We start from the raw sequence: 14,663 nt of genomic DNA, 5'->3' as shown, positions 1-14,663 counted from the left end.
ACATGTGAACAGAAGGCCAGGTGGCAGCCTTGAAAATCTGAGAAATGGTTGTCTGATGCCAGAAAGCCCATGAAGTGCTCACAGATCTAGTAGAGTCCACCTTAGCAAGAAAGGGTAGAACCCAACCCAAGCCAGATTGGGATAACACTTTATATTTGTTACATGATTGCAGTAAGATGCAATCCACTGAAGTGCGTTTTTTTAAAAAGTGGTGCATGCTCTACTTTTTGTGCAATCCAGTTCAATTTCAGACCTTTCAAATGAATGGACTAAAAATCACTCCGCACTAAATCACACAGGGTAGCGGACCGCGTTCCTGTGCAATTCAGGTGTGAGCCAGCCCTAAGACCAAAAGCTTAAATAAGGGTTTGTCTAACCCCTGTTAGTGGGACCTGAGGAGAGGGTTGATGACCATTGTCTTAAGGGGAGCTATTCAGTACAGCCGGACTGTCAACCATGAGTCTAGAACCAGGCATGATGCACTGCAAGGAGGAACACAACTTAGCTCAGGTCACAAGGCTAGGAATTAGATACTCATGAACCCGGCTGCTGGGCAGGCGACCAGGTCACTGTAGATAAGCAGCAGAGGCAAACCGAGGAGAGTTCCACATGTCACTTGCAATCAGAAGCAGAAGCGCAAAGGTGCTTAAATGGATATACTCTAAATACCAGCAATGACACAGAAAATGGTTAAGCAAAAGAAAAATAAGGTGCTGCAATGCAAGAAGGTAAACAGTAGAAAAAACATACTGCAAAATGGATAAACAGTAGGAGAAAAAACTGTAAATGGGCAAACATCCATCCTAAACCCTATATCAGGGCAATCCTAACTAGGGGATGTTATACCACTACAATAGTTTAACAGTCATTGTATACTACTCTATTTGTTCTGCTTGCCAGCTCGTTGGGGCCCAACCATTATGGCGGTGTGCTAAGGGTAGTGTCCCATTAAGAAGTAATGTAGGCACTGACACTATTTCTTGAAGACAAATCTGTCCCTCTTTTATCAAAGTGTAGTGCAGGATTGGCCATCAGCCTTTTACGAACTCTGCATCACCAGGAGATCCCCTTCTGCTTACTGGACAAAGTTTAACCGAGTCACTGTCCTTAGTGCCCGGTTTCTCAATTTGACAACAGGCTGAACCAGCATCCAGGGTGTCCTCCAATGTTCCAGAATGGCTGCCACTGTGTCTCTCCTCTCAGGTGCAGCAGCCTGCTCGCAGCCTCAGTTCCTCTGAGATCGTTACTTTTTCCTACCTAAAGCCTGGTAAAGTTACAAAGCTCCACCTACTCTCCATTCCAGTGTCTCTAGGACCTAAAGTCTTTCCTCTTATGCAGCATACACACGATCGGAATTTCTGATAGAAAGTTTTTCCGTCAGAAAAATTAAGAACATGCTATCAAATTTTTGCTGGCGGAAATTTGGACAGCTAAATTCCGATGGAGCCTACGCATTTTCCGATGAAAGGCTCTCATCGGTCTTTTGCTGGCCGAAATTCAGATAGTGTGTAGGGGGCATTAGAGTCTCAAGCCAACTCAGTCTCTAGAAACTATACCTCCCACAATACTCCACGATCTCTCCAGAATCTCGAGTTGTCTACATCCTCAGTGTGCCCCATAGTGGCTGGAGGACAGGCTTAGTACTGGCTATTCAATGTACTGTAATAGCAGCCCCTCCTGCAGCGTTGCCTGTAAACTGTCTGTTACTGATCAGACACAAAGATTCTCTTTTAAAAACATGAACAAGAGCATCATTGTAAGCAGTAAACTGTCAGGTCCATGATGTTACTCCCCACCTGCCAGTTCTGCAGACTGGGCTACACATACAATGGTGCATAGGACAGTAAAGTCTGTGTTTCCTACCCACAGTAATAACTCCAGATGAAAGATTTCAATGCCATTGTTTATATGCTGCAATAGGATTTATTCCTTGATGATTTTTTTTATGTTAGTATGCATGAGAAAAAAGTCATGCATCAGCTGAAATTTAATGATTCTGGCAACCTGGAATATGGAAAGTAGCTGGAACTAATAATATCCATCTGAAAAATGACAAGATCATCACTAAACACCATGAACATTTCAGTGAAGAGCACATCATTAATAGACTTTAAAAGAACTGGTCTACACATTCACAGGTTCTTTAACTGGAATTCCCAGAACAGCTATTACTTGTAACATGACAATCTGAAGCACTGTACCTACTGTATATAGTTCAGCGAGTATGTCTCAATGTTAAACAGTTTACCCTGCAGGCAATATCATTTAAATAAGTAGACTGCATGTTAAGAGATCAGCTAACCAAAAAGTAATACCTTAGTAATACGTAGTCTGTATCTCCAATTGGTTCCTTATATCTTGTATGCTCTCCCTCTGGGTTATCTTCCTGCTCTGTCATGTCCATCCTGAGGTGTTCCCACTATTTCCTTACAATTTTAATCCCCAAATCCAGCCACCCTTTCCTCTTTGTCACCCCTATCCCCTTGGAACACATTGTCACCTTTATTTATTGCTTTATCTTGTGTACAAACCTTTATTCCATGGGTCTTCAGTTCACTCATTGGAAATCCTTCTCCATCTGTGGGTGGGTTCTGAATGCTGCAGAGCATCGTGCTGCATTAAGGCATTGTACCCTTCCCTGCAGAATTCTCCTATGAGCTCAGGATGGCTTGATGATGCAATCCCTAGGGTTTGGCCTTGGACTCAAAGAGGTCAATTCACTAAGTTAAATAAATGCCGCAAAATACTGCATGAGGTAACAGTTGTGCAAGTGTTCAATCCATTAAGAATGGGGGGGGGGGGGGGGGGGCGGGATCTGAGCTCAGATAAGAGTCTGGTATGAATTTTGGGGGGGGGGGGGGGGGGGGGGAAAGAAAGTTCTATCTGTGGGGAAAAAGAGGAAAGAAATTTTGTTTAGGAAAAACATCGCACAACTGCGCAATTGTCAGTTAAAGCGGCGCAGTGCCGTATCACAAAAAATGGCCTGGTCAGGAAGGGGGCAAACCCTTCTGGGTCTGAAGTGGTAAAGATATTTACCAGAAATTTTTTTTTGCTGGAAATACCCCATAATCGGTATTTTTCGTTATAATTGTACCTCATAATCGTTATTTTTTTTTTCATAAATTGGACTTAATTTTACCGCATGGGATAATTTATGATGTGTCACTCACAAAATGAGTCACATGACTACGTTATTGCATTTGGTAAACGTTAGTGAATTGACCCCATTGACTGTGGGTTGAATGAGTTGAATTGGTTGAGTTGATGAGGGTAAGTGCCGGAGAGGAGGTACGTATTGCAACAATCACTGCATTTTAAAAGCGATGGGTATTTATGTTTTTATTTTTAAAATGCACTTGAATTGGGCTTTATATAACTGAAAAAGAGCAAACGTTTGTTCTACAATAGTCCATGAGAGCGATGACAAACCATTATAATATTTAATCCTATACAATCTACCAAATACTGAAATATCCCCTTTTGGTAGATTGGCCTTTTCATATAAGGTGTATATAACTGTGCCTGGAATAAAATCTGTGGTCAAAGTGCCTTACAAGGCCACGTAATTGAAGTGTGCTTTTGGTAAATGGAGCATAGGTTAATACCTTACAAGCCTCGGTTTTCAGAACCTTGACAGGGAGACATCACTCTATTCACTTAAAGAATTTTACTGTGTTATAACATCCTTTGCTAGTTCAACTTTGATGAATAAATGAGAATTTTATTGAAAGTTTCTATGGCTCAATCAGATTTTGCTGGAGTTTAGGTTAATATAAATATTACTTTAGGCATTCACTAATACACAAAGAATTCCTGACCCTTGGGCAGGAGATAATCATGGCAGCTATTTCTGATCTTGAGGTATCTGATGTATGACAGCCATTCCTGACTCCGGGGCTTCTAGTCATCCACAGAGCTGTACCAAGTTGGAACGATCATAAACTCTAACGAGGATGGAACAGAACATTTGTCTTTTAAATCTGATAGCTTCACTCTACATTGAAAGGAAGCACTAGACAATTTAAAATGTCTTATATACTGGGACTGATAACTTAAACAGTGGAAAACAAAATATTAGCATTTGAGCACAAGAACGAGTGCTGTCATTTTGAGACATGTTTCTGAACTTTTGGGACTTTTTTATGTTTTTCTCCTTTTTTCTTAAAAAGGAGTGTGCTGATGTAGTTTCTTAAAAAGGAATGTGGTGATGCAGTTAATTTTGTGTATAACACAAATTCCTTAACCATGACACATAGGCGTTGGATAAGAGCAAATAGCTGTTAGACGCTCAATCCTTAGAAGTTTCCAAATGGGATAAAGCTTGTCTTCAAATGACCAGTTACTCTGTGTTTCACCCATTTGTCTCAAATAAAGAGACATATTATTATTATTATTATACAGGTTTTATATAGCGCCAACAGTTTGCTCAGCGCTTTACAACATGAGGGCAGACATTACATTTACATTACAATTTGGCACAAAAGGAATAAGAGGGCCCTGCTCGTTAGCGCTTACAATCTATACATACATACATACACACGTTGGTCATTTGGGATTCTCCTATGATAATATTTATATGTACTGCTGTCCAACCATTTATAAGTAATGATAATTTGCATAAGAAAATTATAAATTGACTTTCTGTTTTGATTGTCTGTTTTTTTTTGCATGCTTGTCTCATATCGAAAACCAATAGGTTACTACAGTTACAAAAATTCTCATACGACAAAATACAACTTCGAAAGTGATGTAATGTGTTGTATTGTATTGTATTCTTTATTTCCGAGCATGCTTAGTTTTGGTCTTCTGATTTTTTTTGGACGAATACTTTTCTGATGAAATTAAAATCATTCATTCTAGTATCTCACAAGAAATGTTTTTATATTTGTCCCTTCAGATAATTTTGCATGAACTGTTGTGATTGGCTTTCAAAAGCTGTGAATTATTGATCAGATTATAGTACGCTTTGAAAGTGGTATTTTCATCCTATTTTCTCATTGTGTGTACTAGGCTTAAAAAACTCTACCCACACTGCTTGGATTGGTCCCATTGTCTGTGTACTTGTATGTGCTACCAGACCCCATGTAAGCACATGTCTGGGTTATTTTCCTATGCTTCCTTTATGTTATCTTTCCCCTTCTGTCTACATACAACTCAGGAACTAAACTGATCCCCTTGTTTCTCAAGGGGTATTTCACACTAAAGACCCCTTTTACATTGGAGGCATTTTTCAGGCACTTTAGCGCTAAAAATAGCGCCTGTAAAGTGCCTGAAAAATGCTTCATCTGTTATCCCAGTGTGAAAGCCCAAGTGCTTTCACACTGGGGCGCTGCGCTAGCAGTACGTCTAATAAAAAGTCCTGCAAACAGCTTCTTTGAGGCAATTTAGGAGCGGTGTTATATACACCGCTCCTAAAGCACCCCTGCCCATTGAAACCAATGGGCAGCGCCTGCAAAGCGACTCGGCATCTGCGCTTTTAATCCTTTATTTTGGGCGCTAGAGGGGGTTAAAGGCGCTCTAAATGACAGTAAAGCATCGCTAAAACTAGTCGGGCTTTACAGCCGACACCCCCACTCTGGCAGTGTGAAAGGGCTCTCAGGGTTATTTTCACATTCACTTTTTTGGTTTTCCATTCTATCGCCATTTGATATGACTTTTCTTTAATATCTATGACAGTGATCCAATGAATGAGAAACATCCAGATTTTAGACTCTCTTACAAAGCAAGTAATACTTAAGGCGGAACTACACTGTATCTGATCACCACAAACCGAAAATGCTAATACATTTTAATATTCATCCATTTGGCTTTGTGCATATACGTATATGTCTTAGTGAGTCTAAAGCCTTGTAAACATGATCAGATTGTTGGCCAGCAGAGCGTCAGACTTTTGCCCAAAGGGCGTGTGCCAGGATATTGTCTTGCATACTAACGGCACACAATTTTCGGCCAACAAACACAAACGTAGTGACATACTATGTGGAATTTCAGCTCTTGAGTGCCACCCTTTGGGCACCTTCTGCTAATGTCGTATTTGGTGAGCATTGATTCCAAGCATGCACTTGTGTATGGACGATACGAAAATTGTTGTCCACGGAAAATTGGCCGAACTTTTAGGCAAACAGTCCGTCGTCACACAATTCCCTGCCAAAAATCCGATCGTGTGTACGAGGCTTTAGGAAAGGATGTTAATGTTGTATTCCTCATTTCTAAAAGGGAAGTTAGTTGTACATCTGATAATTTATCCTTCTAAGGCCAAACCTTTACGCTAATATCTTCAGCGGTGATAAAGTTTTGTTCAGCTATATATGTATACATTATATCCATAGCAGCTTTATTTAAACTATCCTGAACTTTTATTTTTACTGGCTTTATTACTTTTGTAAAAATCTTGCATTTGTAGAGTTCTTCCACACAATTGACAGCTGCGTATAATGACCTTAAGAGACCCATTTGCTTTTATGTCAAACCATCTGTTCTCTATAACAGCACAAACACTGTTCCGTGAAGAAAAACGCTTACCTTTCTACCACATCCTCTCCATTCCAGCACGTCGAACCATCCCTCACTGCCAGATCCCCATCACAAAGACGCTCTGCCAGGGTGGTGTAGAATGTCCTTGATGGCTTTATGTACTTCGTAAATTCACTGTAATAAATACAAGATATGATGGGTTGCAAATCTTAAAGGGGAATTCTGACTACACTATGTTGCTTTTCTCTGAAAATGCCCAAACAACTATTTTGTATTCTATATGGTGTTAAAGCGTACAGTATGCATAGCCCAAACTTACTGACATTTTGAATGAAGTGGAGAATATAAGCACAGTGAGCCACATATATAATGTGAGCACTTCTGTGAGCCACATATATAATATAAATAATGTGAGCCATATATATAATGGAAGCACTATGGGCCACATACATTATGTATTGTGAGGCCCATGAGCTACATATGTAATAAAAGCACCATGAATCACATATATTATGAGCACTTTGAGCCACATATGTAATGTAAGTATTGTGAGTCACATACAGTAGAACACCTTTGGGATTAATTAAAGCAGTGCCTGACCTCACAAATTTACTTCTGGAAGAATGGTCAAACATTCCCATAGACACACTCCTAAGCCTTGTGGACAGCCTTCCAAGAAGAGTTTAAGCTTATATAGCTGCAAAGGGTGGGCCAACTCAATATTGAACCTTACAGACTAAGCCCTTGTACACACGGTCGGACATTCCGACAACAAAATCCGTTGGATTTTGTCTGACGCATTTTGTCCAAAACTTGTGTTGCATACACAAGGTCGGACAAAGTTGTCAGAAAATCAGATCGCTCAGAACGTGGTGACGTTATTTCGTTACGACTGGACTACGTTCAGGCTAGTAGCCAATAGCTTTGGTCTAGGAATTTGATCTGAGCATGCGTGGCACTTTGTCCGATCGGAATTCTCTACAAACGATAGGACAAAGTCCTATCGGACCATGTTGTCGGAAAATTTTATAGCCCAGCTCTAAAACTTTGTCGGTCGGATATTCCGACGGAAACAGTCTGATGGAGCCAACACGCGGTCAGATTATCCAATAACACAGTCCGATCGGACATTTTCCGTCGGAATGTCCGACCGTGTGTACAAGGGCTAAGACTTGGATGCCGTTGAAGTTCATGTGCGGGTAAAGGCAGGTGTCTTAATACTTTTGGTAACAGTGTATATAATATAAGCACTGCAAGCTATGAATTGCAAGCACTGTAAGCTCCCTGGCATTCATTTTCATTACTGTCCTGTGAACCTTTTCGCAAAACTGAGTACAAATAACACTCGGATTGCTTTTTAGAAAATATGAACCTGTGCATCAGAAAGAAATTATTAACATCTGTTGATATCACATTGCTGGATCAAACGGGACCCACATAGGAGGCAGCAGCCAAACATAATGTTATTGTCCAGCAGGTGGCTGAGGAGCACAAACATTCCAAGGCGCTCAACTAACAGGACATGCAAAGTCTGAGAGCAAACAGCCAGCCGGTGATTTTATCTTACCGAGAGATTCTTTTCAAGCTGTTAGGCTTGTCATTCTTCGAAGCTTTCAGAGGCAGAGAGCTGGAGGGTTCAGGGTGTAGCAGATAACCCCCCAGATAAGAAGAGGTGGAAGAAAACATGCAAAGAGTTGGAGAAAGAAAAAAGCAAATTACTCAAGAAATAATCAGTTCTTCGTGCAGTAGCAATAGCAAACAAGCCAAAAATGGAATAGGAAGATGCAAACTGCGCAAGGACGTCAGGGATTTAAAAATAATTAAAATTTACAGAAAAAGTTGAAAATGGAATCTTGAACCCTATACTGGACTAAAATTCAAAATGTAGGGGTAGGAAGGCATTTGGAAAGGCTTATTAGTACACACCTTTCCATTATTATAAGCCTTATGCCGTGTACAGACAATCGGAATTTACGACAAACCAAAACGTGGATTTTTTTCTGACAGATGTTGGCTCAAACTTATCTTGCATACACACGGTCACACAAATGTTAGCGGAAATTCAGAGCGTCAAGAACGCGGTGACGTACAACACGTATGATGACCAAGAAAAATGAAGTTCAATAGCCAGTGCGGCTCTTCTGCTCGATTCCGAGTATGCATTTGTGCGTCGGAAATTGTGTACATATGCTCGGAATTTCCAACAAGTCTTGTTGTCGGAAAATTTGAGAACCTGCTCTCAAACAGTTGTTGTCGGAAATTCCAACAACAAATGTTCGATGGAGCATAAACACGGTGGGAATTTCCGACAACAAACTCACATTGAACATTTCCCTTTGCAAATTCCTATAGTCTGTACGCGGCATTAGTATAACAATTAGCATACAGCTATCTGTCTATCATAACACAAAGTTCTGAAGCACGCCACTGATGAATCGTGTGATTGAATGCAATGGTAGAGCAGAATTAGGATGCTGGTGAGTTTTATCCAAGTGAATGAAGACTCTTGAGATCAGCACCCACAATGCAGAGATACTGCAGACCACGGCAGCTAATTCAGGATTTAGGTCATGTGTTTTGGCAGACAGGTAAGAATATGCTTATTATAATACCAATACACACCTTTCCTAGCAAGCAAGATCAGATCATTATCTCAGGACTCCCTCCACCTGTATACATTGCTATATAATAGAAGGGCAAAATGTACCTGTGGGGGGAAAGTTTGATTAAATGCTTGCCTATCCCTCATCTGCTGCATTGCAGGGCATGATGTCACTATCCTTCCAATGAGATTTCTGGGGAACAAAGAACACCCAAATCTTGCAAGAAGACACCCCAGCAAATGCAAGGGCATCTTCTCCAGATATTTGTCATCCTCATTGTTTTTAGCTTTTTGCCAGAATTATTATTGCCTAGGGTCACAGGTGGGAGATGGTGATTCTACAGGCTGGAGGCACCCTGATCTAATCAGCTGATCTTGCTTTCTAGTGCAAGGTCTGCTTTCATTGTCTGAAGTGGTTTTGTACTTTACCAGAGATTGCTATACAAAACATAGGGCCTACACAGCAAAAAGGTTTTCCTAAGGCCCCTTTCACACTGGGGAGGTGGGTGCTTGGGCGGTAAAGCGCCGTTATTTTTAGCGGTGCTTTACGTCAATTTCGTGGCGCTATTTGGCCGCTAGCGGGGCACTTTTACCCCTCACTAGTGGCCGAGAAAGGGTTAAAACCACCACAAAGAGCTGCTACGGCAGCGCTATGCCAGCGGTATAGCCGTGATGCCCCATTGATTTCCAAAAATGCTGCTTGCAGGACTTTTTTTAGCGTCCTGCCAGCGCACTCCAGTGTGAAAGCCCTCTGGGTTTTCACATTGGAGAGACAGCAGCAGCTCTTTCACTGCGCTTTGCAGGCGTTATTTATAGCGCTGTAGCGCCTGCAAAGCACTACAGTGTGAAAAGGGTCTAACACATATTGATATCTTAATCAAATGAGACCCCCCTTAGCCCCTGTACACACGGTCGGAGATTTCCACAGCCAAATCCGTCGGATTTTGTCCGTCAGATTTAGTCCGATGGATTGTGTCCAAAACTGTTGCATACACACGGTCGGACTAAGTTGTCGAAAAATCCGATCTTTCAGAACGTGATGACGTAATTTCGTTACGATGGGACTACATTCAGGCTAGTAGCCAATAGCTTTGATGTAGGAATTTGATCTGAGCATGCGTGGCACTTGGTCCGATCAAAATTCTCTACACATGATCGGAGTATGTCCGACCGGCCCAGTTGGTCGGGAAATATTTCCAACATGTTGGAAAACTGGGTCCGACGGAGATTCGGACGGAATCAGTCCGATGCATACCACACACAGTCAGATTATCTGATGACACGGTCCGATAAGACGCATTCCGACGGATTCTCCGACCGTGTGTACGCGGCATAAAAGGGAGCTTCATGCAAAGCAGAAAATCCATCAATAATCAGTTACAGATATAGATGCTTACCCATGTTTAGGTTTTAACTTTGGAAACAATGTTCAGCAGAAAAGCTAATCAGCCACATTAAATGTTTGTCTATTGTAACCCCAAAGATGAGTATTTGACAAAAGAATAGATGTACAACAATTAGGGTTGCCACCTGTCCAGGATTCACCTGGGCAGTTCGGGTTTTGGATCACGTCTCCGGGTTTCAGATCGCCTTAAACCCACACATAATTGCAGATCGGACTGTGGCTCCCCAAGTAGCCGAGTATCACAACTGACGAGTGCATAATCACCAGGGTTGCCAACCCTCCAGAGGGCTGATGGAAGAGGAGAGATGGCTCAATCTGTTCCTCCTTCTCCCGCCCCTACGCCTCTGTGTCTGCCCACCTGCACTCCAATCTCTGGTGTGCTGTGCCTCGGAAAAGGGAGGTGTTGGGAAGGTGGGAAATTTGGAGCACAGCATCCAGCAGGAATATCGTGGATGAATGGTGCTGATACCTGAGCTTCCATCCTTGGGTGTGGGAGCTCACCATCCACTATCTGTGACTGAAGTCTCCCCCCTCCCTCGCTTCTCTCTCCTGCATCTGAGTGAGTGAGTACACTAAGGTAAGAGGGACTCAGATGTAAAGGGTGCTCTGCAGACTCTGATCTAAGGGGGACTTTGAGAACTCACATTTAGGGGGAATTTTGGGAACTCTGATGTAAGTAGGGGCTTTGATAAGCAGAAATCCCTTGATAAGCAAAAATGCTGTGCGCCGCTACATGTTCGGGTTTGGCTTGAAGGTGGCAACCATAACAACAAAATACTATGGATATCCCCATGCTGTGGTGTGCTTAAATACATTTAAATTAAATAAAATTTTGACTTGTGCAAGAAAAAAGTGTATATTCATTTAAGAATTAGTGTGAAGTTCCTGCGCTGTCTGTGCTCAGCAAAATATATAGAATCATAATAAAAAAATAATCTACAATATCTACCATATACTCAACAACCTCTGTTATAACAAATGACAAAACACTGCAATAAAAGATCATAAGGTGCTGTGATTCTTCAATATCACAATCATTCCTTTAAAGTGTCATCCAAGGTGCAATTTGTGTGATAATATATGACAAAAGTGATGAAATCCTGTATTCTGGGACGCAAACCCCAGACTGCACAGCGTTTTATATGCTTGTCATGACAGACTAACATGTGAGCAGATATTACTTTACAGATATAAAGCCTTTTTAAACGATATTACGCCATGTATGCTCTATTTCTTATCCTATGAGTACGTCCAACTGTCCAACTACTGGGGCCAAGTGGAAGAGGAAAAGATACATCTTCAAAAGATATATTTCACCAGGACATGTTTACATGGATAGGTGGTGAGTGAGGGCACAAGAGGAATGGGAGTGTTGCAGTTTTATTACTTTTGTTATATATTATTGCACGGATTGCACCTTATAAAGAACTTTTCCTGCACAGGTAACACTTTAGTCACTTGCCGACTGGCACACGCTGATATACATCAGCAAAGTGGCACAGGTGTGCAAAACAACGTACCCATACATCGCTGCGTCATCGGCAGCTAGTGGGCGTGCCCGCTTCGGGAGCGTGCCTGCGGTTCCCGCGGACTATGTAAACAAGACTTTTCCCTGTTCTGCCTAGCAACATGACAGGGATCTACTGCTCCCAGTGATCGGGAGCAGTGATCTCCGTCATGTTCTAGTGAGCCCATCCCCCCTACAGTTAGAACACGCCCAGGGAACACACTTAACCCCTTGATCGCCCCCCCTAGTGTTTAACCTCCTCCCTGGCAGTGACATTTACACAGTAATCAATGCATTTTTTTTAGCACTGATCGCTGTATAAATGCCAATGGTCCCAAAATAGTGTCTGATCTGTCAGCCGCAATTTCGCAGTCACGATAAAAATCACAGATCGCTGCCATTACTTGTTAAAAAAATAATTATAATAAAAATGCCATAAATCTATCCCCTCTTTTGTAAATGCGATAACTTTTGCGCAAACCAATCAATATACGCTTATTGCGATTTTTTATTACCAAAAATATGTAGAAGAATACATATCAGCCTAAATTGAGGAAGAAATTAGTTTTTTTATAAATTTTTGGGGGATATTTTTCGGGGATATTTTTGTTTATAGCACAACAAATAAAAACAGAGGTGATCAAATACCACCAAAAGAAAGCTCTATTTGTGGGAAATTGTTAGGGTACAGCGTCAGTTAAAGCAACGCAGTGCCGTATCACAAAAAAGGGCTTGGTCAGGAAGGGGGTAAATCCTTCGGGGGCTGAAGTGATTAAAGGAATCATCGCGATATTGAAGAATCACAGCACCTTATGAACTTTTATTGCAATGTTTTGTCATTTGTTATAACAGATGTTGTTGATTATATGGTAGATATTGTTAGATCATTTTTTTATGATTCTATATATTTTACTGAGCACAGACTGCACGGGAACTTCTCCCAACAACCCTAACAACAGTATATGTCAAGGACTGCAGTGTATTGGTCCTGAATACCCAGTAGTAGTTAGTCACATTCAACTGGACTTGTTCTGTAATGCCAAAGATGTGTCATAGCCTGTCCAAGCCAAGTTCATTTCTAATGTGCGTCAGGAAAATACACCAGTATTTATATCCAAGCAATTAACACCAAAACCTTGATCCTTTCCCCATAGAAAGGCACATGCTATTTTTCGAGAACAGGATGGAAGGTCTGGAAATTGTGGAACCACCCTGTTCTAGTTACACAGCCCCATCACTGATGTCAGTTAATCCCTCGATTTACATGGAGGGGTTTGTGCAACTAAAATAGGGTGGTTCTACAATTTTCACCCCTTCCATCCTTTTCTTGCAAAATAACAAAATTTGTGCACAAAAAGAAAGCATAATATCTTACTAAATACAAAATGTCTATATATCAACTTTTTATATTGTGTACATTTGCAAACTAAAATCGTTATAAATACTTTGTCCCTCAAATTATCTTTATTTTATAATAGAAGCAGCCTAAATAAACATCCATGACAACCAATGGGTTAAATACCTGTATGTTTTTTCTAGTGCTGTGCATGGGTGACGACACATTTGCTCTACTGTGACATCAGAAGTATAAGTAGAGACCACCTGATGATTGAGATCAGCAACAGAGTCTTCTCGCCACCCAGCTCTAATTACCTGGACCCTGAGCCGATGCCTATGCTCCCATGTTTCTGGAGGAGGTCACTGAGATACAGTCATGCCATTAAACATTTTTCTCCGTGGCAGTCAAGTGGTTAACCTAAATGTAAGGCATTGGGTGCTCAGGTTTGAAAAAAAAAAACAATACCAAGTGAACATAAGCGGATATTATGTAAGTTTCCTGCAGAATCGTGTCTTTGACTAAAGTTTTCTTTTAAGCCTGCAACCTAAGGCAAGGAAGGAATATCAGGGAAAGTAAATTCCATGTAGTACCTTCTTATCTGTGCAAGAGAATGGCGTTTTGTTCCAGAAGGCGGCACAGCAGCTGGATCTTGTTCGTTCGTCTTCTTCTCAGACATCTGTTTGACTGGGCTCTCTTGTAGCTCACCACACACTTTCTCTACCTGCAAGTCAAAGCATATCATTTGATAAAATGTGTACAAAAATAACTGCACAGTATTTACTTTTGTATTTATCTGTCTATCTATCTATCCGGCACACACTGCAGCTGTACTGTAAGTCAGAAAGTTCACTAGAAATACCAAATATGTTAACTTTGATTGACGTATACCTTTGACTATAATTGTGCGGTGAGGAGCAGTGTGGTGTGGCGGCAGGAAACACTTGGAGGCCAGATGCAATAACAGAACTGTATTTTAGTAAAAGTCCAAACACAACTATCTGGCGAGAAGACAACACAACTAGGAGCGTTCACAGGATGTTGTGGAGAAGAGGATAGCAGCAGGTCTCAGATAGCGTCTGTCTCGAGGGATCGAATGCAACCTGGCAGGTCTGTGCCTAAATGAGGAGACTTCCAGGAAGGATAGCATGTCCTTGCTCTTTCACTACTTTTTAGGAACCTCTCCTTACCCATTATACTGTCCCAGTCAGACGGGTGACCTGTCCATACACTACCCACATGCGGAAAGCACACCCAGCCTAGGAGCCAGGGTCCTAAACAGGCTCTGGCTCACCCAAGATCGCTGTCAGTGTCACATGGGGTGGCAGCATCCAATCAG

At 41.5% G+C, this 14,663-nt stretch overlaps 1 protein-coding gene across 2 annotated transcripts in view; it reads right to left on the bottom strand.

Moving 5' to 3' along the window:
- Window positions 1–14,663, bottom strand: part of LOC143988643 (glypican-5-like) — a 376,474-nt gene that overhangs the window by 257,679 nt on the left and 104,132 nt on the right. Inside the window, exons 4-6 of one of the 2 annotated variants that reach the window (XM_077488351.1) lie at window positions 13,918–14,048; window positions 8,042–8,101; window positions 6,523–6,648 (exon numbers count right to left, since the gene is read on the bottom strand). In XM_077488351.1, the coding sequence (XP_077344477.1) occupies window positions 6,523–6,648; window positions 8,042–8,101; window positions 13,918–14,048 (317 nt within the window). The remainder of the gene's footprint in view (window positions 1–6,522; window positions 6,649–8,041; window positions 8,102–13,917; window positions 14,049–14,663) is intronic. The other variant, XM_077488353.1, reaches the window with a different exon arrangement.

The sequence above is a fragment of the Lithobates pipiens genome, unplaced genomic scaffold (assembly GCF_037356315.1).
Source record: "Lithobates pipiens isolate NorthernLeopardFrog02 unplaced genomic scaffold, aLitPip1_a1.2 Scaffold_18, whole genome shotgun sequence".
In the NCBI taxonomy this organism is placed as follows: Eukaryota; Metazoa; Chordata; class Amphibia; order Anura; family Ranidae; genus Lithobates; species Lithobates pipiens.
This window is presented reverse-complemented; position numbering and strand designations above follow the sequence as displayed.